The sequence below is a fragment of the Columba livia genome, chromosome 10 (genome assembly GCF_036013475.1).
Source record: "Columba livia isolate bColLiv1 breed racing homer chromosome 10, bColLiv1.pat.W.v2, whole genome shotgun sequence".
Taxonomy (NCBI): Eukaryota; Metazoa; Chordata; class Aves; order Columbiformes; family Columbidae; genus Columba; species Columba livia.
This window is the reverse complement of record NC_088611.1, coordinates 4,810,900-4,838,520: the sequence shown is the minus strand read 5'-3', so window position 1 is coordinate 4,838,520 and position 27,621 is coordinate 4,810,900. Positions and strand designations below refer to the sequence as shown.

The 27,621-nt window shown below is 40.6% G+C and overlaps 2 protein-coding genes across 9 annotated transcripts in view; one reads left to right on the top strand and one right to left on the bottom strand.

Moving 5' to 3' along the window:
• The window catches only part of IPPK (inositol-pentakisphosphate 2-kinase), a 57,205-nt gene extending 40,561 nt beyond the window's left edge, over window positions 1-16,644 (top strand). For all 8 annotated transcript variants that reach the window (XM_005508882.3, XM_021296463.2, XM_065074504.1 and 5 more), the window contains 11 exons: window positions 3,241-3,336; window positions 4,099-4,165; window positions 6,400-6,521; window positions 6,931-7,020; window positions 7,629-7,687; window positions 8,103-8,175; window positions 9,142-9,421; window positions 10,510-10,660; window positions 12,013-12,115; window positions 12,603-12,682; window positions 13,585-16,644. In XM_005508882.3, the coding sequence (XP_005508939.2) occupies window positions 3,241-3,336; window positions 4,099-4,165; window positions 6,400-6,521; window positions 6,931-7,020; window positions 7,629-7,687; window positions 8,103-8,175; window positions 9,142-9,421; window positions 10,510-10,660; window positions 12,013-12,115; window positions 12,603-12,682; window positions 13,585-13,810 (1,347 nt within the window). In that variant the 3' untranslated portion in view covers window positions 13,811-16,644. The remainder of the gene's footprint in view (window positions 1-3,240; window positions 3,337-4,098; window positions 4,166-6,399; window positions 6,522-6,930; window positions 7,021-7,628; window positions 7,688-8,102; window positions 8,176-9,141; window positions 9,422-10,509; window positions 10,661-12,012; window positions 12,116-12,602; window positions 12,683-13,584) is intronic.
• The window catches only part of CENPP (centromere protein P), a 136,322-nt gene continuing 125,136 nt past the window's right edge, over window positions 16,436-27,621 (bottom strand). Inside the window, exons 7-9 of the mRNA XM_005508881.4 lie at window positions 18,684-18,763; window positions 17,068-17,159; window positions 16,436-16,791 (exon numbers count right to left, since the gene is read on the bottom strand). Coding sequence (XP_005508938.3) covers window positions 16,670-16,791; window positions 17,068-17,159; window positions 18,684-18,763 — 294 coding nt within the window. The 3' untranslated portion in view covers window positions 16,436-16,669. The remainder of the gene's footprint in view (window positions 16,792-17,067; window positions 17,160-18,683; window positions 18,764-27,621) is intronic.

The following is a 27,621-nucleotide window of genomic DNA, read 5'->3' as shown; positions in this document are numbered from 1 at the left end:
TGAATATATTTAATTATTCTGGTGATTGAATTTAAGGATCAGGTTTTCTTGGAGAATAACGGAAGACAATAATTTATCTTCAGATCTGTAAATAAGTCTTGGAGAATCAGAGTTTTGGGACAAACTTGGACATAGCAACGTTACAGCTGGACAGCAGAGAATGTTTTTAGGCGTAATCTCTATTCCTGACCAGTGCAAGATGAGTTAGGATGTAAAGTGTTATATGCCTGTGCATGACATTGTAGCTCATCCAGTGTAAACAGATCTGAAAGAACCAGTTGAAGCAAAATATTTTCTAGTAACATCCATACTGAAATTCAGATGTGGACAAATGTGTCTCAGTCTTTTCTGTTAACTCCTTTGGAAAAGGAAGTCTGGATGCCGCTTTGCATTTATAGCATTAGGTTGTGAATTTGGGACTAGTGGTTAAATGAGGTGGTGTTATTGCAAATTGTAATCTTACTGTTACAATTCAGTGTTTTATTGAAAAATACTTGATAATGCCAGTCTGTGGCTTGGACTTCTTGAGTAGAAAGTATCAGGACCTGCAGAATGATTTTAATTGCATGTTGCCTATTCTGTATGAATGAATTTTTTGCCTTTTTATTGTGTAGCACCTATTTGATGAATTTTAGTGTTTTGCTGAATGAACTGGCAGTAATGATGGGTCCTTCAAAAGGTTTTTTTCTTAGTGTTTTTTAATGTTGAAAGGTGATGCTCCAGTAGCCTGTCAGCTGCTTTTTGTTTCTTGTTTAGAGTCTACCAAATATACTTGCTCTTAAAAGGAGGTGAGCAGGTGTCATAAGCTTGATTTGTAATTTTAAAGTTGGGTTAATCTTTTTAACTGGTGAGTCTTCCCTTGTAGTAGCAGCACAGAATGTCCCGATTTTTCTGAAATGCTCATTTCCCAATATGTGTGTGTGTGTGTATATATGTATGTTAACAAAATAAGCCTGTGGGTACTGTGTGCGTCAACAAACAGGGTCAGAATAATCTGTAATTGGCAATTAGCTGCGATTTCTGTTGCTGTATGAGATGATGCAACGTTCCTTCTCACCGTTCAGAATTTGTGTAATTTAAAGGCGTATGCTGTCATTCAAAGGGCAGAAATCTGTATATAAATTGAAATTTTTGCCATAGTATGTGCTCAGAATTGCCAGTTCCCCCCTCATCAGATGAGGAAGGTACTATAATTATTGATGTTTTAAATTGTTGGGGGGTTTTCCCTCTGCAAAGCAACATTTCCTTCCCCATCCCAGGACAACTGAAGCACAAGGGCAGGTGGGTGCAGTGTGTGTGGAGCCTGCTCGGAGGGTGCAGAGCGGGGTTCCCCCATTTCCCCCTGGGCCGGAGGGGTGACGGAGCTCGGGCTGGTCCTCGCTGCTGGACCTCGGGGTGTTCAGTGCCCATGACGGGGCCATTGGCCTTCCTGGGAAGTGCAGATTGACCAAAACTGCTGTAAAATGCCCTTTTGCATACCCATGTGGGTGGCCTGCTCACGCATCTTGTTGCCTATTAATTATTTTTTCTTAAATACACTTCTCAGACCAAATGACTGCAATTGAAAAAGTTATTCAGGCATTATAGTGTGTGTTTTGTTCGGAGACGGAAGCAGCAGAAGATGGTCTGTTGTGAAGAGACTCCGAACTTCTTTTGACTCCCTTAAAAGGATTCAGGGAGAGCTGTTCTGAGAAATGACTCTGGGTACCATATGCCAAGCACGTTAAAGGATAAGTGCTGTCCTGGCCTTTATAGAGACATGGAAGTGCTGTCTAAGTGCTTTGGAAAAATTGTTTTTCCTGCTTGCTCCAAAGGTATTTGGTGTTTTTGGTTAGTGCTCTGCACACTGAATACTGGTGTGTAGCACAGTGTGTTACTGAAGAGTGTGGTAGTTACTGGAGTGAATTTTCCTTCTGTAAACCATTGTCGCACATTGCAGCATTGTGTATTACTGCCTCTGTCTGGAAAATGCATCTTGCTAGAGGAAGAGTATTAAACTTGGTACCTGGTCTTAGCAGGCCTGTGCTACAGAATCAAACTTACCTTGCTTAGTCTACACAACTTGTGTAAGTTTGTTACGTAAGAAACCCTTACGGGTGGAAAAAAAAAAAGTCTACCTATTATGATGGTATTATAAAACAAAGTTAGTAAGAGTGCATGGTTAGTGACATTCTCCTTTTACCTAGAAACGTGTTTAATTTGTGTTGGGTGTGGTCTTTCCTCCTTTCTCTAGACTTCGTCATTGTGTGAGTGTTTTCTTCCTAGCATTTTATTTTCTCTTACTCTGCCCTGTCTACTTTTTTTTTTTCTCCTGCTTGTGTTGTTTTTCTTCTCCAGTTTTCTAACTTGGACACGAGTGTTGCACTTTCTCTTTCTCCACTGTTACTTAATCCCAAGAATAAATCTCTATATGGTCCAGCGCTTTATAGTGTGCAGTGGTAGGCAAAGTAGTGCTGTTCCAGGAAAGCTTTGCGTTACAAAAAGACACAGGACTTGGAGATTGTAGTAACAATAAAATACAGCACAGAGACCCAGAGTACTGGAGTGCTGGGAACAGGTGATGTTGTAAAGCTGCTCTGCTAACATCACTGTCCTGCTCCCAGTGCTTGTTCAGCTTCATTTCTATCTAGCGTGGCATTTCTGTCTTGTAGAACTTTTGAGTTTCCTTGTAGACATGTAATATAAAATTTACAGAAGATGACAATTATAGTAAGGTTTTTCATTGTTTGGGGCTGGATTTGGCAAATTCTGTACCTGTTGATGCAGAAGTTTGTCATGGGGCTCACTCTTTGTGGCCATTCTCTTCCAAATCTCCAGGTGATGTATTTTCTAACACTCAAAGCCTCTCCTGCACATTACCCATTGGTAAGAAGGCATGCTGTGTGTCTCTTTTGACTATTGCAGTTTTTGGAACTATTTGAAGAATAATAGTCAAAGACAGAGTAGATCTTGAGTAACCTCCCTCTCTTCCACCTTTTTAATTTTCTCTGTCCTTTTCCCCCTGAAGCTTAAGAAGAACCATCTCTCCTGACGATTTTCCTGGTTATCCCAGCCTCAGCAGCGCAGAAACAGATGTAGCACGTTTCACGTGTTTCCTTAATTCCAGCATGCACTGACCTACCAAACGCAGTAGAGCAATTGAGCTACTTTGCTAAGTCACTGACTGGCATGTGTATGTATTCTTGAGTGTTACTTATCATCATTATTTCATGGTTAAATTACCACGTTTCTGTCTTCCAGACTTCAGAGGAAATACTACATCACCTGCAAAACATTGTAGACTTTGGAAAACATGTCATGAAGCAGTTCTTTGGGGAGAACTACGTTCACCATGGGGTAACTGTTTTATTCTTACTGTAAATGGCTTATGCACTGTAAATGCTGAAGAGTGTTGGGGAACACTGAATGCCAGTAAAAGGAATTAATAGGGTTTGTAGATATTCCCAAGTAAGATACATGCACAGGAAGCATTTGGATCAGAACAGAGATCCTGCTCTGTGTTGGTGAGGTGATTGGATTGTACTTTGTGGTTTGAGTCATTTCTTTGCCCTGCATAAGGTGAGAGATGTGTGAGAGATTTTGAGACTAAATGCAAAACAAGGGGAGAAACCTGGTTTGTGTGAATTGTCCGGGTTTCTGTGCAGTCAGAGGTCTCCTTTTTCCTTGCCGTGCTGGCAACCAGATGTAGTTCACCCAACTTCATGTACCTGGGTGGAAAGTTCCACCTTCTCCTGCGAGCCGAGATAAACGGTTCTGCCTTGGGAGGGTGGGATGTGGGACGGGATGAAATGGGACTCTTCCATTTGCGAAAAGGACAAAATGATGCAAGTTCCTTCATGCACAGTAAACTTGCACTGAAAATACTCTTTCTTGTGCATTTATATTTAAATTAGTTTCTGGTTTCCGTAGTGAAGTTTTACATGTGATCGCAAGCACAGGTTTTCATATAGATGGTTTATCAGAGGGAGAAGCTACTGATTGTATAGTTTAGTATACTGTCGTTAGCATCCTCTGCACTTCAGTATTCCATTTTAAGACCCCCCCCCTCAACTGGATATTAATTTTTATGTTGAAATATGTTTTCTTTTTTTTTAATAGGAAATTATTCAACTGCCTTTAGACTTTGTCAGACAGCTCTGTTTAAAAATTCAGCCAGAGAGGCCAGGTAAGTGCCAGGGACAGCGTAACGAGCTGTAAAGCATTGTGCTTTATTGTAAAGTAAAAATGCGTCATACCTCAGAATACCAGGAAACTTCTTTAAATATTAAGACGCATTGAAAATTTGTTCTGGAAAAATGGGTGTGTTCTAGAACTAAAAGTTGCACCTGATATTTGTTTGATCAAACTGGGGAGAGGGGTCTTCTGTGAGCCAGTGTGTGTTAGTTCTTGAGCGAGTGTTTACCTTGCTGTGAAGTCTTTTACAAAGTACAGTGAGGGAGGTGGAAATGTGGCCCGAAATAATTGTTTGGTGCTGGGTCCGTGTCCTCGGTGAAGTGCACGTTTGCTTTTCTGGTCCCCTGGGATGGACGGAGGTACTGAAGGGGACAAATGTGTGAGCTCAGGGTGTGCCGGCCTTGTGAAACCTTTTGAAACAAGACTGGAGGTTTGGCAATGTCTGACGTGTTCAGTGTCGAGTGAAGCGCTACAGAATTTGGTGTCATCGTTCTTAGTCAGCAGCACTCGGTGCGCCGCTCTTCCTGTACGGCTAGAGGTACAGAGAGGTGTAAGCTCTACAGTGGGCAAAGAGAAGATGACCTGACCCTCCTGGTGTGTTTATCGCGTGTTCTTAAACAGTTCTTGAGAACGGCCAGAAACTTCTGTTTGGGAGAGTTCATTGAAAAAAAACAGTGGTATTAAATCAAAGTATTGTAGCCGGTATTTTGATGCCTTTGATCCAGGAAAAGTTGAATTAATTTACATACATTGAGCACAGGACGCTCTCTATTGCTGACTTGTCCTCACCTTTTTGAGAAACAGTTCTACAGTGCCAGAAACCAGCAAGGAAAGTAAATAGCATCTAATAGAAGTTACAGAATCAGTGATACTCTGGTAGAAGTGAATGATAGAATTTAGTTTATTTCTTAAATGTTGTGTGTCTGCAGCTCCTGGGGGTTTCTGTAGAGGAAGAAGCATTGCGAGGAGCTGCCCAAGTGGTGTTTCTTGCTTTAGAACAGCCAATCTCACTGTTCCTCTTTTAACAGGAATATTTTTTCTGAATCTCGAGGAAGGAATTTATTTTAGTATTACCTTTCACATAAGCCTTTCTAACTTAGAAAGCAGCTTCTCTAATACTTCAGATTTCTGGGTTTGTCTGATGTGGCTTTCAGCTGAACATGGATATGCTTTTGCTGGAGTTCAGAAAAAGAAAACAAACCCCAGAGTTTTCTTGGAGAAAGGAGGTTTCTTCTCGCTCATCCTAGTGAAGTACAGCACGTAATTGCAGGCTGATGCCTAATGAGCCTTCTGTTTCTGAGTTGTTTTTTTTTTTAATTGAAATATATTTTCCAGAATGGACATTTTTCTTAGCAATGGAAACTATAAGAGAAGATACGTACTGTGTATGTCTCTTTAATAACACAGATACCTGAAAATTTGGGAGTGTATGTTCTTGTTAAATTTGAATTAAAATCTTGCAGACCTTTCTCTGTCCCAAAGGATGTGTGTGCAGGGAGGGTATTGAAATGCTTCATCTACATAATGGCTCTTAATCTTAGTCTGAAACCTGTTTGTTTGTTTGCTATTTTGTTTCTTCTCAGGGTTGTTAATCTGGACTATATTAAACGCTGTTTTTAACAGGGTGGTTTTAGCAGTGGAAATTCTTGTTTGAAGTTGCGAGCTTGTGAGGGAGGGGAAACAAACTTTTCCTTTTGTCTTCCTTTTTACCTATTTATTAGTTTGACATAAACACTGGCATGGCTGGGAAGAGGCTACTCACAGACTGCTTACAGAGTTGAGTGGAGCCACTTGCAGGTTCTGTTTACATCTGCACTTTCTTCTGAACAGATTATGATGTTCCTGGCAGTTTTCACAGACTCCTCTTGGCCGAGGGATGGTGCTTTGTGCAGTTTCACTAAACAGCCACGAGATCACATCTTTGAACGCAGCAGTCAGTCAGTCTCTACCTGCTCCCTCGCCCTTCCAGGCCCCTCAGCGATACCTTCTTGGGAGGAGCTGCAAACAGCAGCTCTTGAGGCGTCTCTGTGCCTGGGACAGTTCTGAGGAAACTGAAAACAGGTCGATAATGAGGAGGGCAAATTTCTGCCAGTGCTTAATTGGCTCAATCTGCTAACTGTGTCTGGTCTTTCCAACTTGGTTCCCACTCCCCCACCTGGTGAACAAGATAACTACAGCGTAAGATAAACATCCACACACCTCATTTTTGGTTTTTGTTCTCCCCAGAGTCTCGCTGTGATAAAGATATGGACACTCTCAGTGGTTACGCAATGTGCCTTCCTAATCTGACCCGGCTGCAGACCTATCGTTTCGTGGAACACCGGCCAATCCTCTGCATAGAGATTAAGGTACCGAACGGCAGAAGATCCTGCTGGGGGTTTTATTTGCATTTCCAAGTACGTGCTGGGCAGGGCGGTTTGGGAGGAGTGCAGCAGTGGGTAAGGCAGAGCTCACGGCTTTCACCGTGACCCACTGGATGACATGTCCCCTCCCGCTTCCAATTCCTGATCTCTTGAAACTTAGGAAATTCCCAGATACTACCAGGCTTTTTTAATGTCCACTGCAGTTTTGTGCATCCTTATTTCTATTCTCTAAAATAATTAGGAATAGTACACAGTGACATATATTAAGCTTTCAAATGCTGAATGTTGACTTTTTTTCTTAAGTTTCATTTAACTGGAAAGATTTGCATATTGTGTGCTCCTATATTAAAAAAAACCACAAACATTTATAATCTTGTTTGTTTGTTTGTTTTAGCCAAAGTGTGGCTTCATTCCTTTTTCCAGCCATGTTTCACAGGAGATAAAGCACAAGGTGTGTCGTTACTGTATGCATCAGCATCTAAAGGTAATTGTTTTTTCCAGTCATACTGCTTTCCTCTGACTGTACTGCGCTTTATTTGCTATTCCAGTCGTGCTTTCCTGTTGAAACTTGCTTAAACCTCTGATGTGATTAAAGATGGTAGGTGGATACACATCTGAGTTGCTGGGTGTGAGTGTTTAGTGAGAGATGGAACAAGTTCTGTGGGAGCTGGAAGCAAACAAACACAAGATTAGTCTTTGAGGACTGTTAATGCTGTTGATTGGGTAAACTCTGATGTCAAATTTCCTTTCAAGGGCAGCTCACCAAAAGCACAGTGGCATTCTGTAACTTACAACAGCGTGTAACACACACGGAACTCATTTGACTAATGTCCATTATGTGTCTGAAACGGTGCCTTACTGCAATTTACCATGACCTTTCTCCATGCTTTCCATTTGTGAGAGCAGTTAGAGTGACTTGAGCGCTGAATGTGACGAGGAAGATGCTGAGTAGTCATGAATTGTATGTTCAAAGGGTTTTAAATGTCGTAGGACTTCTGAAGACAAGATGTTAGTGCCACACACCCAGCTATTAAAATAACGGAGAGTAGTTATTCCAGAGTGATTAACAGCAGTGGTGTGGGTTTTCAACAGGTAGCGAACGGAAAGTGGAAGCGACCAAGTAAATACTGCCCCTTGGATCTCTTCTCAGGGTAAGGAAGTGTGTGACTTGATTCTATGTTTTTACCAAAAAATCCACATTACAGCTTTCTTTCTCAGATTACTTTGATGATCAATCACTGCCTGCTTGTCTGACTTTTACAGTCAGTATTCTGGTGCTATGTACCTTTTTACACCCATTTCAGGAATCAGCGTTGCTTTTTAATGTACCAGTGCCTTTAGCTCCATAACATGAAACCGAAGAGCTGCTTCCTCAGATTTGAATTCTAATTGCAAATAGTCACTTTATCCTTGCAGTGACTTCAGCATGAGGAACAGCTTTGTGGGTGTGTTCGCCTCAGGTGCCCGGTTCTGATTCCATAGCATCTTCCAGGCATGGGTGTGATCATCTAAAGGCTGTGAAAAAAAACCCCAAAGCACAGAATGTTGTATTTTTTTCTTCCCTAGAAATAAACAGAGAATGCACTTTGCTTTGAAGAGTTTATTACAGGAGGCACAGAACAACTTGAAAATATTTAAGGTAAAGAGTCACATTTCTCTGCTTGCTTTTTTGGCCTTGGCTCTTGAAAAATTTGACTTAAGCATCTGAACAGTCAGAATCCCATTTCAAACCTCCTTAATCAGCACCATCACTAGGGGGCCCCACTGAAAGTAGAAAATGGGAAAGTTCTTAGTTAGATTTCAAATTAGGACAGGTAAGTAATGATTTCACCAAACTAATTAGTCTGAAAGAATCACCAAAGAACAACTACTAGAAAAGGACTTTTAAAGGTGGCCAAAGTTTTTAAATGCTATGAGCTTCTTCAGGAGGAAGAAGACAGAGAACTTTGCATGTTGCTGCAAATATTTTTTAAAATTATTTTACAGCATTCATGCACATCTTGCTGAGGAAGTACAAAGTTACCTTCTCTATGGCATTAATGTAGGAAAAATGTAAAGCAGAAACTGATGGCTTATGCAGATTTTCCAATCAATTATAGGAAATAGGATGCTTTACAATTTATTTCCAGTATTAAACCAACTGTTTGAATTACTTAAACTTGTATGAACCATCCTGGTGCAGGTAACTGCCACACCTTTTCTGTCCTTGCAGTTTCAAATTTGGCTTTTAAAAGAAGGTAGTTTCACATGGTGCTTTTTCACTATTAACATCATTCAGAAAAAAGTGATAGGAGAATGTGTCAAGTATTAGTTCATGTTTATTATTCTTATTTCTTACAGTTGATTACGTAAGTTGGGAAAGTAGCACTTGATTTAAATGGGCTTTTTGGTCCTAACTCAAAGGTCGTTATTCCTTGCGGTATCTGATTAAAATTAAGAGGGCAAATTTGTAAGAGATTGGGAACGCATGTATTTGTATGTAGGCTGTTAAACTAAGACGCTTTTCTGTACTATGTGTCTTAAAACATTAAATCTCGTACTTTGACTAAGTATGAATAACGGGATTTCATGAAATGCCTAAATCATCTTCTTTTCTCATTTGCAGAATGGGGAGCTAATTTATGGCTGTAAAGATGACCAGGACTGTGTCTCTGACTGGAACGAACTTGCTCATCAGCTAAAACCTTTCTTTTTCCCTTCCAACGGGTTGGTCAGTGGCCCACACTGTACAAGGACAATTATTAAAGAACTAATCCATGTTATAACTATGACGCTACTAAGTAGTACTGATGCCTGCAGGGCAGGTGATATGAAGACAGTTCCCATTTCACAAGGAAGAAGCTACTGTGAAGCAAGTGCTTTTAATAGGGAGCTAGTAAGAAATGGTAAGAGAGAATTTCTTGAATGCTGTCAGTAATTATCACATAACAATTCAGATCTTTGCCTCTTATTTGCTGTTTAATACCAATGTGAGAATGGAAACAGTGGAATTTTGGTGACATTTCAAAAATGAGTTCTGAGCTGCATGACTGCTAGTAAACTGTTTTTAATATGACCTTGTAGTCAGCACTTTTAGCCCTGTACAGGGATAAAAATAAATTCAGAATGCGGTAGAGGAAAAATGGAAGAAAATACGAGTTTGAGCTGATAACCATCATAAGTATTTCAAATGAGTGAGGAATTTTTGTGTTGCGTGTGATCAAGTCTGATTGGTTTGTTACTTGGCACCTGCTCCTCCTGTCCACCCTCCCCGGCCAGGGGCAGCTCCTTGTCTTTTCTCCTGCTCCGCTCTAGAGAGAAAGGTTTGGATACTGGAGGGAAAGAAGTGGGAAGTGAGAGCTGGAGAACTGTAAATCATGTTAATTCCTCAGTGCATAAGTTTTGTAAAGCTCTGGTTATTCAAGATGCTATAAACAGCATGTTTCTTACTCTGCTTTTGAGGAAGGTGTTTTTCATGGCTGGTTGGTTTTGTTGTATTGTGTGGAGAAAGAGCTGTCTTACAGGAACGAGCGCAAATACAAATCTGTTTATACTGTATTAAAAAGGCCCAATATCTGAAATGCTAAATTACTTTTGCCAAGAGTTCACGCTGTTGAAAGTGAATTTGTGGTGCCTTCAAACTTATGAAAAATTTCTCTTGTAGACTCAAACAAGTAGATTGCAATGGAAGTGTGTGGGGTTTGAGTTGTGGTATGTTGTTTGGTTTTTTTCTGAGCAATTTCTAGAGTTGTATATACCAGGTGTTCAATTTTGCAGTCACATATGTGCTGTTTAAATGTGCAGGTAAGTACCTGCACCTGGAGCCATTAGTGTTTGGAAACTGAAGTGTTTTGGTTTGGGGTTCCCCGTCCCACACCCTCATCACCCTCATCTAGAGTATTTGAATTTGCTTCGTGAACAAACGTGTGTAACAGCAAAATGGAGCAAAGACAGCACTCACCTCTGCCTTACCTGAAAATACCTTTTCTTCCAGGTAAACATAAATTGGAAAGCTCTGGCTTACCGAGGGGTTGTCTCCTATATAAAGCCCTTCAGGCGCAGATGCTCGACATGCTGGATATCGAAGGACTCTATCCGCTGTACAGCAGGGTTGAACAGTACCTGGAGGAGTTTCCTGAAGAGAGGTACGACCTGGAGGCTTTTTCTTTTGAGTTCTGATAACTATGCAGACAAGATTGGCTCTGTTATGTTGTATATAATGTTCCTTCATGGTATTGCATATGCTGGATTTCTAACTTGAAGTGCCAGATAAGATGAGCTTTATGGTTAAAAGCTTTGATGTCAATCACTTTGACCTGATTTTTTGAGTAATAAGTATGGGAAGTTCTCAACAGGGTAAGAAAGTGCCCAGTTCCTTAGTAGTGGAGGTTGTATATTTGAGGAAAGATTCAGTAAAATGGATGGTTGGTTTCTCCTGCCTGCAGCACCTGCAGAGCTCAGACTATGTCTGCAGTAATAGTGGTGTTTTATGGTCATTCTCTGGTCTAAAGTACAATCTGCCAAATTTGAGGCTTCATAGGGCATTCAGCAGGAATCCAGTGTGTGCCTGCAGGACCTTACAGAAGGTGTGAGTGGGCAACAGCCCCACACCTGTTGTTCTCCAGCCTGCCCTTGTTGTGGGTGAGAGCAGCTCCAAACACCGGGTTGTAACCTGCATTGCAAGCGACCAAACCATACTTGAGGCACAAAAATCTGGTATTTCTTGCCTGGTGAAGAAATACTGGGCTGCTACATTTGTCCTCAAATAAAGCTGATGAGTTGTAATAATAATTGCTCTGAAAAGCCTTGGCTTGGCTGTGTCTGACCTCGTGGGGCTGCGACTTGCCCGTGTTGCTGCCGGCGCTCACACGAGGGCACTCTGGCCTCGCTGGCGGGACGTGGCTGCTCCCTGATCACTGCAGCTCAGGGGTTGTCTGAGGGGTTGGCCCGGAGCTCTGCTTAAATCACTTGCAGTCTGGCTTACTTTAAATGATTTGAAAATGTAGTATTTCATCTGTGTGGTGTTTGTGTGCTGCAAACCCCACTTTCAGGGGTTCAGGTATTTAACTTGGGAAGGAAGGAGGCCAAATAAAGCGGTGCCCCTGCACACTTTATGAAGCTGGGGACAGAGCAGGGCCTTGTGAGGTGAGAGGACACCCCCAATATTTTCAGGAAGGCTTCTGGGAGCTCCTGCAAACTGTTACGAATTTTGAAACTTACCCATTTTTGCAAAAAATACTGTATTCTTAGTGATATGCAGGTGGCAGTGGATTTAGAATTATTCATTAAAAACCAAAACAAACACCAAATGTTAAACAGCATATCTTAAGTAATAATAGGGACTGGTCCTGGTGTCAGATCTCTGAGTGTTAACTTGTTGCCATGTTTATCGGTGTTATTGTTTTTATTCTGAGTATGTGGCTGCTGAAGAAAGATTTCACTGAAAATCAGTAAATCATCTTGGCTGTCTGTAAATCTTCTTTTAAAAATTATTTAGAAGTACGTTGCAGATAGATGGACCCTACAATGGAGCGTTTTATGAGAAGCTGCTAGATCTTTCCACTGAAGATGATGGGACAGTGGCATTTGCATTAACAAAGGTACTTTTCCTGCACGTGTTGTTGAAGCTTATGTAGCCTGTCAGTTTTAACAACCACCTGTCTAAGGGAAGGAGATGGACAGTGTGTGAGCGTCACCGCTGGCTCGTCAGGCGCCGTGCGGTTGAAGTTCTTAATTGTGCCAGGGTGTATCTTGATAGCAGAAGCAATTAAAACCAAACATGTTTAGCACCAGTTCTTGACAGAAAAATAAAGCTGGTTATTTCCTTCTAGACTGAGGAAGCATTTGCATGAACTGGTGCTGTTTTGGCCTTCAAGAAAAATATCTTTAGGAAAGAAACATGATTCTTACATAGGATGCTGTAAAACCCCTTGTTCCTGCGAACTGTCTGTTACAGAGATAATGTCCGGCTCTTAAAATACCAACATACTAATACACTGGGTACACTAATACCTTTTAGAAAAAACAGCGTGCTATACTAAAGCAAATACAAATGTAATAGAAAATTCTTGTTTTTGTGTTGTATAGGTGCAGCAGTACAGAATAGCAATGACTGCTAAAGACTGCTCCATCATGATCGCCCTGTCGCCCTGCCTGCAAGACGAATGGTAAGACAGAGCTCCTGTGGACAGCTCCTGCTTGTTTAGAAACTGAAGATGCGTTTGCACAGTTCAGTCAATTCAAATAAATATTTAAAAGTGGTTTTTTTTTTGGGAAGTGTACAAATACTTGGCTGTGAGCATATTAATAAAGTGGAGTTCTGAGTTAAGACATTTAGGACAGAGCTCTGTTTCTGAAGAGTTTAAGTTGATAAAAAAGGGTTAAGCTTTTGTATTTACTTTTTTGAAATGTGAATTGACTGTTCATAGGAGATAATCACGGTTTAACTGGGTACATCTTTCACTGTAAGGGAGGAGGTTTTGCCGCAGTATTATAGTTTGCTTTTACGTGGGGGAGTTTGTTTTACCAAAGCCTTGTTATTTTTAGAGAGTTTTGTTTTCTGCATTTGCCTGCAGTTCTTGATTGAAGCGTTCGTGAGGGAGATGACTTGGGGAGCAGTTGTCTCCAGTTACCAAGTCCTCCATCCTTCAGTGTGCTTGGACGCTTGTTCTGGTACTAGAGTGGTATCACCTTGAACCCGAGTTAGAGTTGCAGTGGTTGGTTGTGCTGCTGTGAGTTACTAAGGCTGTTGTTTTGTATGCATCCTGCGTAGAAAGAGATTCCACTTACTAAATAAAAAGACATAGTAACTGGGAGTAATGTTTTGACTTAAGCTATGTGGAAGCTGAAAGGAAAATGAGTGGAAGAGGTAACAGCAAGTTCACTTTAATACTGGTTAAGCTGGAACTATAGTTTCCTAAATGCTACCTTAGCTGAAGTGTATGTTCTTAGTCTCTCATGGAAGTTCTAAGAGAAACATTAGAATCACTTTTGCAGGGAGACTTGGGGTGCAGAAATGCAAAATGTTAGCATCAGTGACTCAGACGTGCAATGTGTTTTTGTTTTCCAGCTCTGAGCAAAGACCTGTGGTACTAACATCCAAATCCAGATTCACCTTTTCTGTTTCTGTCCTGGACCTCGATCTGAAGCCCTATGACAGCATTCCTCACCAGTACAAACTCGATGGCAAGATAGTGAACTATTATCTGAAGAATGTACAGGCCAAAGATGACCCCGTTATGTCCAGTCTCTTCAAGGAGAATGAAGACTGCACATTAGTTCTCCATAAAGTGTAACTGTTTCCTTAAGGTTATTTCTATTTGAACACATTAGAAAGTGAAAGATTAATGGAATACAATTATGGTGATTTTTTTTTTCTATTGTGTTCAGTGCATTTTTCAGCTGTGAATGTTTTTGCTTTACAAAATGATTTCTAATTGGTATGCCTTTTCAAAGACACGGAATAGCACTAAACCACACATCTGCTATATAACCTTAATGAATGTATTTAATATGACAGAACAGTTAATGTGCCATACCCTGGAACTAGAGGACAGATCAAATTAATACTAAAAGTCTTCTTCCTTAGAACTGAAAGAGCACAGAATTAAAGGTTTCCTGAAGTATTGCATTAATATAGGAAGCCTGATTACTAACGAGAATTGCCTTGGAGCTTGTGCTTTGAGTCTCACTTGTACCTCCTCGGAAGAGGGAATGCTCTGACAAAAGCTAATGTAAAACTTTAGCATTAAGTCCACTGAAAAAACAACCAAAGTGGCTACTCAAGCGTTACTGATCTACGGAACTACCATGTTACTGCAGAACACTTTTAAGTGCTAATGCGTGTGATGAAGAACACCAGGCTGCCTCCAGAAGCTCTGTGATCGCCTGATACCTACCTAAAGCCTCTGAATCTAACTGAACAGAGTTAAAGGTAAGCGTCTTGATGTGATAGCTGGGCCTAACTCACCTGACCTACTGGTCTTTTATTTCCTACACATTATATGCTGCTATTGAAGGTGAAACCACAGCTCTCTCTTACCTAATTTAAATTGAGCTATAAGGATAATATATTCTGAGTTTTACAGATTAATTCAGGTCTATCAGAGTGTGTCAGACATTGGCATTATTTCACTGATATCCCACATACTGTATAGCATGACCAGCTGCTTTCAGGCTCATTCTAAGTGACACTGGAAAAAGGTGACAGTATCTGATTTTCTGAAGCTACAGGGCGTCATGCCCTGAAGTGAGCAGAGAGGTGCTGTTACCTGGATACAGTGTGTGCTTCCTGGTCAAGTTTTTCAAAATAGTGTAGCTTAACATTTTAAAAAAATAAATGTATGTTGGGATCTTAACGTAATGTTTGAATTGTTCCATTTTACCTGAAAAAAAACCCCTGTGTATTGGCACAACTCAAGAAGAAATAGGATGTGCAGAGCAGCACCACTCGCACAGCACTCGAGCCTTGCTGCGGGCACTGAGCTGTGTCAGCGATGCCTTGTGTCCCGCTGCCTGGCGACACGAGCCTTCTGGGACAGCGCCGGGGCTGCTCTCTGAAATGTGATACTGCAACAGTGCAATAAGCTGGTAGCTGACAGCGGTAACAACCCCTTCTTTCCCAAGAAAGCCTGGGGGGGAACAGCTATTTTAAAATCCAGAACTCCTCCAGCTGTTAGACAAGGGGAAGGACTACTGACAGCTGGAAAGTTTTCAGGTTTTTGTTGTAACTTGACACACATTTGATATGCAAATAGAAGTGTATGTGCTTGATCAAACAGTTTCATTTTCATGCAAGGAGCTAGAGATGAAGTAAAGGTTACACAAAACTAGCTAGACCAGTAACATCTCAGTGGATAGAGCAGCAATGAATTTTGCTTGTCTGTTGGATTCCAAACTTGAAATTAATCTGCCTTATGTCTAACAAGATATTTCATTATAGAGCTGCTGTTCATCAACCCTTGATCTGTGGCATTGCTCAGCTGTAGCTTCTGACAGGTATTTTGTGACCTACCAGAACAGTAGGAGACTATTTCAGTGATCAAATAGTGTATTATTAAAATTATAGTTTTATAAACACGCTTTAATTCTTGACTTCACCTATTTCACCATTGGTATAAAGTACTCGGTCATAACTTACAGAGGAGCAGGCAGTTGTATGGCTTGCAGGGCTGGACAAGGAAGCCTCTCAGTGTTCCTTGGGAGTCCACAGTTGGCCTTTGTGGCCCTTTGACTCCAGGAACAATGAGTGTTGCTCCCTCCTGAGAAGGACGGGACTCCCAGCCATCTGCGTTTGGTTTGGGTCAGGTGGTTTGGTTGTGACAGGTCGTGCAGAGCAGGAACTCCCCAGAAAAATGCAGAGAGTCCACAAATGATGCATCTGATGGAAGTGAAGGAAGAGGACAGGACACCTGTCTAATCTGATTTGTTTCTTCAGGGATGAATGTATGAAATGTGATGCTTCCGTAACATGTAACCTACTAGAATTCCCCCTAGGAGCAGGAAATCCCAACGGAGCACTGCAGTGACAGCAGTTAACTCATCCATCTCTCTTTACAGAAGTGTAATGGGCCTTTCTTGTTTAGTTTAATGCGGTCTCTACGCATTGTGGAAAAAAGTTACTTCATACAGTTACTTCTTTTAGCATAGTATGTGTTTCAAATCTTCAAATTGTCTACTTCCACCCTTATTTAATGAGAAAGCTATTTAAGTCTTTGTTCTAGGAGTCTCTTACTGTTCTCTTGTCATTTTAAAATCACTGTACTTTTACGGAGCTGTGAAATGAAATGGATTTTTATGGACTTGATTTTGACAGTGCATGATCTTTTAACACTTTCCAGGTATCTAGAAAATGTTAAGAAGATAAACCACTCTGGTACATTAATGATTCAGAAAGATAAATTTATAATGAAATCACTCTGTACATGTAACTATTTTATTTGGCATTTTTGTATTTAAATGGCTGTATTTATTTTCATGTCATGACAATTTATATATAACGTGCCATAATTGTACAGATAGCATGTTTTATGAGTATGGTTTCTAAATGGAAAATAACTTAATGTTTATATTCAATAAAATTATAGACTGTGTAACACAATATCTTAATTAAAACTACTTTTGAAATTGCTACCTGTTGTAAGTAATGCTGGCATTCACTTTTCCAAGTCGAGCGCTTTGATGAGGTTCTCGATGGCTGTCTCGGCCCCGAGCAGCAGCAGCAGGCTGCGGAAGTGGGCGGGTGCGTTTTCAACGGTCGCCCTGTTCTGCTCCAAAACTGCAAGGAAAATGTAACAATGAACATTATTTTTGAAGAGCTGCACTGCGCTTCTTGATAAAACAGGTTACCTGCTGTCGAGAAGAGGAGGATACAAGTTTTGTAAACCCTTTTCAGTTATACAGGAGGTGACGCTAAGCTGCTTGCTAAATTGACATTTGTTTGCTTGGTTGGGTTCTGCAAGATGGATTTCAGCTTTACCTAAAGTTGCCAAAAATGTAGGACAGGCATTGTACTTGAAAGCTCAGAAAGGGGCTCTGGAGTAAATGACGTTACCTTGCTCTGGTACTTTGGTCAGCAGGTCCAGAACAGGTGTAGTTCTCCCTTCTTCATCCAGATGTATCTTCCAAACAATCATTAATTCAAACCTGTATCATGTATACAGACAAGCTAGGTGAGTGTTAACAAGGCAACTGTCTTTAAGGTTTCTTCGAAGCGGAAAGTACAGTATTGAGGAGGCTCACACTCATTACGCTCTTAAACAGAATTCACCTCAGGTAATGCAAATTGCCCATCTCTCTGTTTGGAAATCAGAAATACTCATGTTTTGAACCAAGGAAAACTGCTCATCTCCTGCCAAGGAAAGGTTATTGAAAATTTGAACATAGCTGGAAATGAAGCAACCTCGAGGATTTTTTCCCCCCGGTTCTTGTATTTGTCTCGTGAATAGTAGGGTTTTTGGAGCAGTGAGAAAAAGACAGAAAATGAGAGACTGATTTTTCCCTTCCTCCTGGCCCCTTATGTGACGTCTGCACCTGGGGTCAGCTATTGTGCCAGGTACAGAAGAAAACTGATTCAGAAGTAGTGATGTTTTGGGTTTGGAATAAGATTCACCCCAATATTGTTCATGGGCTTCTTAGGATAACACACAGGGATAAATACATCCATGGCCTAGATTGCTGCATTTGTTTGCTTTAATTTTTTTAAAAATAACCATCCTGAGTTCATTCAAAGCTGCTGGGCACAGGAACCCATCACTGCTCGGGAAATGATTTTTAAATTCTTGTATTTTATGATGGTGGGTGAGAGGCAACGTGTAATGGAACATGACACCTGTCAACATGAAGAGAAACTACGAAATAAAGCAGCTTGTTTTCTGTGATGGTCTAACAACAAGTCATTTCAGCAACCCAGAGCATTTAGTTTTAAACGGCAGACTTGGCTAAACTGAGACAACACTATCTATTATGGTTTATTTGGTAGTTCCAAATACGACAGAGGGAGCTATGCTTTATTTCTAGTTATTTCCATATAAATTAAAGCATGTTATAGCAAAGATGTCATAGGAGAAGGGAACAATCTGATCCCTTCACAAAATAGCTACTTTTCCTGGCCCTTACAGAATTCCTGACAGTGATAATAATATTGTCTTACATGCTACTTCAAGGAATTTTCTTCTCTGTTTAGAAGCCCAAACCTGCCAGAAGGTGTCCGGCAGGGAGCCCAAACCACTCCAGCATGTCTGATAGAGCAATAACAATAAATGGCAGTGCAATTATCTCCTCTCTCATCTGATTTTCTTCTAAAACAATGGAAAAATTCAGCTACAGTTGCTTTCAGTAACACGGTAACTGTGATTTTCTTTGTGTTCTTTAATGCAAGGAAGAGCAGAGAGCAGCAGCGCTGGGTGAGCATGAGCTGTCGCAGGGACGGCCGCGCTGGCCTGGCCTGACAGGGGGACTTGGACATATACTTTTGTAATTTAAAATTCTTCCTCCTCCTAGTGTTCCTCATGTGTGGTTATAGCCCTAAAACGTAACATAGATCATCTGATCCCTGCGTTTAGAGGCATTACAAAGCAAAGAGTGACGATGTTCAAGCAGACTGATTACGTATAAATTGTCAATATGCCTTTCACAATCATAAATCGATAAATGTATTTATTGGCTTACCCGGACACTTTGGGGTTCCTCAGGATTATATAATCTCCCCACAGTCCATCCGGAAGGGCCACAATGTCTGGATATTTGGCCTGTGAATAAACAAGTTCAAAAGGATACAAATTAGGTCAGAAAAATCAGAGTAGACAAGGTGGTTCTTGCCCATTGCATTGCAGTGGATTTTAATATGCTGCCACTCTTAGCTTCCATTTGTAATAGTTAAGAGTAACAATATGAATAGTTTAAAATTCTGCTCTTACAAATAAAGTTTTGATGGTTTGAGTTTTTGTTTTGTTTTCTTTTTTTAGTATCATTCGTGTGGTATCAAGAGATAATAAATTGGGTCACCTCAGAGGAGAAAACAGTATCACACACTTGTTAGGGATCCTTGTGCAAGATCTAGAAAACCTTGAAAGAATATTTTTAACCAAGCTCTGTTAATTTGATTTAATAGCACGTTATAATACATCACCTGTCACGTCCCCCTCCCCCTTAGTTTAAACAACCTTACTAGTACACTGTTTTGATATTCCTTTGAGAAAGAGCATCACCCAGTTCCACACAGCGTAAGGGCATAAGGGCAACCAGATGCCAAAACAACCACTATTATCACAATATAACGGGACAATGGAAACATGATAAAACACACTAAGCTACTGACTACTACTAAATTCCACATTAATGGGAGTTAGAGCTATTTTGAATTACTCCAGTGTACAACAATTGATCAGATTATCATTCCATCACTTGGTTAGTGCATCTAATATTTTACAGCCTCCAATATGTATATATTTAATTACCTAAGACACAGAACTTCTGCTATAATTATTTTAAAAGTGCATAAAAGCAGAATAGTAGCTATGTGTGGATCCTTGAGAAGTTTTGCAGCATATCTGGTGACAGGTTACTCGGCGTATGAGATGCATATACATCAACACACAGAGAGAACACGATTCCTGCACCCTGCAGGGATGTGCTGTTGCAAAAGAAAACAGAGTCCAGACACAGCTGGTTGTTGTGAAGACTTTAACACTATTACTTGCTTGTGCTGTCTTATGTACAGGTTACAAAGCCCTGTTCCAAAATTTGCAGTTTATAAAGTGTGAAAAGGCTGTCACAGCCTAAATGGTTCTGCAGCGCTCACGGGGCAAGCGGTAAGTCTTACGGAAAAGGAGCAGGAGAGCTCGTCTCCGAAAAGCACTGGAGAAAATGAGTTGGGTTTTACAGGATTACGCCTCATCTGGCAGACTGAAATTGCTACCAGATGTGACCTTGCTCTGGGGTTTAGGAATTTATGACAAACTAAAAGGGGTTTGTGCAGAATGCCAAATGACATAGAACACATGGAATTTGCCAGTTTTAACGTCTACCAAGTATCTAGTAGCGCATTTACCATGGGGATAAAGACCATGCTCTGTCCTGGGAACAAAGACACATAAGGGGCAACAAAGCGTGCGGCAGATACAGCATGAAAACGTGGCCGATGCGAGGTCAGTCGCCCAGCAGAACAGTGACCTTTCTTCAGCTCTACTACCTGTGCAATTACGCTTCTCTGATGATAAAATAAAACAAGTTTTTCAGGCTTTCCATCTCAAGAACCCACATCTTTGATATTCATTACATACCTTCATTTGTTTGATATCATAGGTCTTGGAGCATCTAGCGACCTCTTTAGGTCCAAGTTGCAAATACTAGACATTTAGGATTATATCTGGTGAACTCAACTCAAAGTTCGTTGTTTACAAGAGATCCCAAGTATACCACAGCTAAACACCAACTCATGTTGTGTCTTCACATGACCATACCGAGGCCTTTGGGAGTCACAAGAGAAAACAGATCAGAGGCAGCAGATAAGAGTTCCAATTGTCAAACCGCTGTAAAATGCACCCATGACTTGTTTGGGAGTTCCTGCGCAGCTGCCATAACCAATGCGTTTACCCCCACCTAGCGGGTGGTATTTTATGTTGCACAGAAACCAGAGGTATCGCAAGGAAATCTCAAAGTTGTGTTTTTCTGTTGTCTAAAAGCTCCTCTGTACCCAGGAGAGACTGCACTGGTGAGTTCTGCACACAGCAAGCGGTTATTCTTTGCCTCAAAGGCGTGCCAGGGGTTCTGACATCTGTCTGAATGCTGAGAGAATCTGATCTTGTGTGAAATTCACAGGGTTTGGGATAAAATCCAGGAAAGATGATACTTTAGCAATGTGCAAAACACACAAAAAGCCAAAGCGCAAATACCTGCACGTCTCGTCAGGCGCGTTACAGGCCAGAGCTGTGGCTGTACTGGTGTCACACAGCAGCACGAGGGGGCGACCGTCCCGCAGCCCGGGGTGACTCCTGACAGCCACCCTGCAGAGGCAGGGAGCAAACCTGCCGCACCCAGGGGTAAGCAAGTGATGTTAAACACTGACAGTTCCGGGAACAAGCCCCAGGATCTACCTTTCATATTCCACATATAAAGCCTGACATCTGTATCCCACAGGTAAAACGTGGGGATCTGGCACGTAGATGAACACCAGGCACACCTTGTGTACCAGCTGCAATAGTTCTGACCGAACTGTAACTCCAAATACACTTTGTGGGTACCGGGTTATCACCTCATATTCTCTGCTGTGCAACTTTTCTAAATTTTCCCTGAGGAAAAGCAAAGTGGAGCAATAAGTGGGTAACAGGACGGCCTGATCCACCAAAGGGTCCCTCGGGACAGTCAGGGACTCCCGTGGGATGTCATGAGGTGGGCACCAGGCAGCTGGAAGATGACACCTCGAGTAGTGCGATACCAGATGGGAAAGATCAGCTACAACTGCATTAAGCAAAAACTGACTTTAATAAAGAAATATTTTTCCTCAGATGACTTTTAAATGTCGGTTTATGATCAAAACCAAAAGCTCATGCTATTATTACTTCTGGACGGAAATAGCTTTTCCAGCTCCTTCAGGAGTCCAAGCAAGGAATCTGATGGGAACTTTTGTCTAAAACAGAAATAGCCTCAACTCACCACGGGACAGCTATCGGGATGGAATACTCTGCCTGCCCTTTCTCCCTTGACAGATTTTACAGATACACAGAGGCATGTGAGTGAATAAACTTGTAGTATCTATTTTAAAACAAAATATACTATTCTTCAGCTGTTTTAAATCACATTGCAATATTCTGCAACCTAAAACTCTTCTAAGGAAAGTGTTTTAAGTCATTCAGCTTAAGCACCACGACTAAGAATGCAAAATTGGAAGGCAGAAGCTAAGCTGAAAGCAGACAAACTTACTTCTAACCCACTTACCCAGAAAATATGCTGCTCTGCTCTTAGATGGAACAATAGATCACACTTACTACTAATTCTGAACTTGGCATTCTGTTAGAAGGGCTGTATATAAAGAGCACTGTGCAAGTCATGCTACTACTAGTTGCTCTGCAAATGTAAACTACTTCCAAAGTTACCAAAGATGCTCCATTTAGGCTCTGATTTGGGGTGAATTATGTGTGTTTTGCTCAGCTAAGGCCACAGTATCATCCACTGATGTCACATACATGGTACCATCAAGACCTTAAATAACAACATAACTGTAACTTCAGGAATTAAAATACAAACTATTTGCGAAAATTATTAAAATTCTAGATACTGTAGAATACCAATAACAACATGATTAGATTCCAGAAGCATCAAACAAGCTCCCAGCCTGCTGCCCACTGCAAAAATTTCTGTCAATCCTATAAGTAGCCACCAAATGGGAAACAATGCTGGTGAGCGGAGGGGACTCTGAACCCACAGCCTCGGCCGCCGGGTTAGCAGCAGCTGGGTTGTGAAATTACAGTCTAACTCAAATAACAACAAAAGGAATGATTTTACTATTACCGTGATCACATAGATACTTAAAACCAGCAATCACCAAGCTACAAAACAGAAGTGCAGCAATTACATTTTTAGAAATTAGTTTGTATTTCTTCTTCTACTAAGCCTTCTGCCAGCCCAGAAAAATACAGTTCAATCTATGAGATCTGGCCCTACAATCTATCTGTCCTTAGTGCACATTGCACTCAGTTCACCAAGAATTTTTATCCTCAAGTCACAAACTATGTTAATCTGTCACGAACTGAACATCACATATACATTCACATTGCACATAAATTTTCAATTATCTTTCTGGAAATGTCATTTAAGTTGATGAGTTTCATTTTTAGGTATCGGGCAATAAATTTGTTAATGCATTTCAATTAAGTAAAATATTTTGTACTGTAACACAGCTGTCACCAACATGAACATGTAACAAGGATTTTCACTTTCCTGTATTTTTAAAGCACAGTGGCAAGCCCTAAATCAGTGAAGAATCTCTCCAAAAGATTTAACTTTCCTTGTCTCAACAGGCACCTCAGTTTTCAACAGACAAGACAAAACAGTCTGCCAATACAATGTAACTGAGAAATGAAAGAAAAGAAACACCCTATTTTTTGCTCTTCCCTTCCTCTCCACTGCCCGACTGGGCAAGAGCAGCTCTGTATAAACCCGTGTACACAAAACATCTCAATACAAGGATAAATGAAAAACCTACACAGCCATGGTTTTGAGAGGGTTTCTATCTCAAAGTTGAATTTTTTGAGACTTCTTTTGAATTGAAAATCAACAGGCAAAGTTTGGAACCTTCAGAATACCCCGGGAGACGAGGAACCCATTGCCTGCAGATGCTGCAAGTTCGTCACATGCTGAAGTTGATGTTCTTTATGTAAAAGGTTTTGCTGTACAATGGCAGCGTTTGTGTATTTTTAATGGAATACTGTAAACACTACCAGTATCATTAAACATTACACTCAAAGCCTGACAGGTCTGCAGTTCCACTATGGGAAGCGCATTCAGCAAAAGCCTTTCAGTCTGATCAACTGGAACCCCTGAGTCACAAAGACAAATGATTCACAAAGGGAAAATTCCAACAGAAAGACATTTTGTTTTCAATATGCCACATGTTAAATTGGATTTCATCTCACATTTCATTTAAAGGCGCTTCTAAAAAGTATGAAAAGAAAGAAGCACAGTAATGATAATTTAAATGTATGAACGTAATGAGCAAATCTCTACTATGTCTCCTTAGGGATTTGTTTAGTATCCACCAAACAGAAATATTAGACAAATAGGAGTGATACAAATATTTCATTTCTTACAAAGAAACCCAGTGTTATGACTGTCACAATTAATTAAATGATTCCACTGTTACAAATACAAAGTCAGCTATGGGCAAACAGCACCCTCCACTGCTTTAAACCTGGCCAAAGAAGAACACCAGTCCATTAAATAACTACCCAACAGCAACATAAATTATTACATTATCGTTAAATTGACTAGCTTTGTCTGCCAAGATTTGTTCTTGTATATGTAAAACTGATGCAGATGTAAAGTGAATGAATTTCCTCTTATTTTTGAGAAGCATCAGTTGCACAGGTAAAATTAGACCTGTAAAATATCAAAACAACAATCAGTATAGAACACACTTGGAGAACTTACTTGGAGAGAACTACTTAGAATTTACTTTCATCTGATATACCTCAGAATCTGAGTATGTTTATCTTACAGGCTGACATGGTTAAATCTTTGTTTATTCAGCAGCTTAATACTGGAAACAAAGGTCCCTTGGAGCTACTGGGGTATTTGCAAGGCTTAAACATTTACATTTTGAAGGAAAAAACACTATCCCATGCCATGTATTTTTGGTTGAAGAAGAAATCATTTTTTATATGCCAGTTCACATTCTCTTTGGTATGTTTTTGTGGAAACAAATTCTGTATTTTCTAAAATCCGTACTTGGTATGTGGTCTATTGATTATATTACACTTAAACTTTTACACATGGACTTTTCCCTTACAATATGTCATGTGCCAATGGGACAGGAATTAGAAGATGCGGCGAATCCTCAATGCAAGGTTTTACCCTTGTACAGCCATTTACTGTGTGTATGTACAGGTAGGATGCACAGTTTTAAACTGGTTTTGGGTTTTTGTGTGTGTGGTTTGTTTTCAATTAATTCTATGACAGCAATAGAGCAACATTCAGAAAGCGATTTTATCCAGTTCTGTTTGGAGCAGTGCTGTGGCTGTTCCCAAACTCAGAGCAATGCAGAACTGGGAGCTCACTAAAAATCAGTGGGGTTTGTTTCAGTTTCTAGAGCAAGGCAGTGGATCAGCATCCCAGTTACGGCAGCATCAGCGTCCCACTCCCTGCTTAGTCTCTCCTTGTGCGTCGTATGATTTTGTAACAGCTCTTCAATGTGCAGTAGGAGTAAGAAATATAATATATAATTGCTGAGTTAGCAATCTACAAATAATTTGAATAGCCAGGTTCAAGCAAAAAATCTCTCATTTTACCTTCCCTCTACACTAAATCAGAACACTAGAAACAACATGTGACAAACTCTTTCTGTATTTCTGAAATGGTAACTGGCACTGCACAAAACCCACTCGGATCAGCTCCACCTTCTGCACTCTGGTATAATTTGACTCAATTTACAGCCTCTTCTCATACAGAGATCTATCTGTTAATACTTGAAATGTTAAACATTTTAAAAAAACTAATAATGCTGTATAAATTCTATGCACTTTTATACTTTTCTTTAAAGAAATAGTATGGCTGAGCCCAGTATCTATTGGATTAATAACACTGATGTTTTGGGAATGGCTGTGTGTGCTTAAATAATATTTTCCTGCTGGTCAATAGGTCAAAATAAGATTCAGACTTGAGGAATAGCCATAGAGACATGAGGAAAAGCAGTATCAATGCAGCCGTGCTTGACCAGATTAATTCTTTTTTTTCAGGACTAAACCCAAATGATCCATTTTAGGAAATGGGTATTACTGAAGCCTCAGCACCAGACCAAGTTCTGTGTGCAAACCCACATGTTCTAATGACAAGATGCTCCAGGGGCTGCACCACCAGCTTCTGAATCACCACTTCCCATGGCTTTGTGGAAACAAAGACAGTTCCGTCTGTGCCTGAAATACAACAATGTTGCAACCTAAAGTCAATTATTTAAATTACAGCAAAAGATGACAATCTTTCCAGGAAACTGTGTTTAGCTAAATTTCAGCTAAAGTATAAAACTACAACACTATTAGCACATCAGAGGCCAACTTTCATCAGATCATCATCACATGCTTAGGAAGGTGGCAGCATGCTCTCATTTTTGGATAAGCATAAATATCCGTTTGATGTAACTGGGATATGTAATAAATCTTAGCTATGAAATTACATTGTACTTGCTAGTGCAGGTGAAAAACTTTGACAAAACCTGGTTTTAAACAATAAAATATGAATTATAGAATTATAAGAGAAACATTTTATAAATGTGTTCTCGTACACTATATATATTTTTAATGTCTACACTGGAAACTGCCTAAAATGCTTGGCAAGGGCTCAAACTGTAATATCTTCAAGTGTGTGAAAAATGGCACATTGAAAGTTCAAAGCATAAAGGATCTCAAAAGTCACCATGAAGTTAATCATTTTGGGCAGTTAAAGGAACTGAAACCAAGAAAAGATGATGAACTTTTCTATTTCAACTAAATTACACAGCTTAAAAACACCGTACTTGCAAAACGGATTTATGAAACTTCACCACTCGTAATTATGTCTCAGAATAAACACGTCTTCCATATTCCCATCTAAGTACATATTTCACTCAAGTAAAACAGTCCTGCTGGTGATCTGTGTTATGCAAATTACACAAAACCATATGTGTGATTAAAACCAAAGACCAAGTTTCCAAAAAGAAGCTCACAATGAAAAAGCAGCTCTGTCTACGTGGCAGTCATATCACATCCTGCACGCTGCTCAGCTCCCTTCCACCTTTCCCCTGGCAGTACAGGTGCACCTGGTTACTTGAATGACAGTTGCTCTGCAGCCGCCCAGTTTCAGACCTGTGGGTTTTGGCAAACCAGATCTGTAACTCCAGAGTTACACATCACTTCACTAAGATCCAATCTTACAAACAGCTGTTGAGGTTAAGTCAGTGCTCTGCACCAGCTCCTGCAGCCCACTGGAGGAAGCCTGATTCACGGCCAGCCCAAAACCCGGGCAGCATCAGCAAATTGCCAATGAAGTTTCTTCACTTTGTTCTTTTTACCTTCAGCTGATTGCAGCTTCTCTTTTTTTCAGCCCCTACTCTATTTCCATTGCCATTTGTTCTCCTTCTTTCACATTTCCATAACATTCTTTTTCATGCTTGATTCAACCATGGTTCTACAGGACATGATTCAGTTTGTCAGTATTTGCTATGTGACTATTTACCATACTGTTTGTATTTTCATAACTGGATCAAGGCCGTATGTCTAAAGAAGAGTTGAACCAGCACAACCTAGGCCCAAGTACACATAGTACTGTCTCTATGATAAAGCATTTCCTTTTAGCATCACTTTGTCATATGGCAACCTTATGTTTATCTGCAGTTTAATTACATCAGACTAGGGATAAATTAAATACATACTAGAGGTTTACTTTTAAAATGTGAGGAAAAACAGAATTAAATGCAAGTGAAACCTTGGAAAGAACAGGAAGGGGTACATAATACACACATAGCAAACACAGAAGCTGCAGATACAGTTTTTCTTGCTGGGGAAGGGAAGAGTGTTCTCTCCATTATTTCTCTTTAAAATTGTTGAGACAAGTATTTCCACCAGTTTATGAAAAAACATACTCCTGAGAAACTACGTGTGCACATTTACAAAGCAATGTATCTAAAAGCGAAAGCACCAAGGTACTTCGTTGCAAGTTTGTTTCTACAGTAAACAGGCATGTTGGAAATGAGAAGACGGTCGTGCAGAAGAGCTGCCAAGCCCGGCAGGCTCGCTGTGCCTTCGGACACCTGGCACGTCCCCGCTGGGCACCCTGCGCCGCCCCACGTTCCAGAACCATCTTCACCTGCTAACGCTGCCCCCTCAGCCACAGACACTGGGAGACCGAAGATCACAGTGGG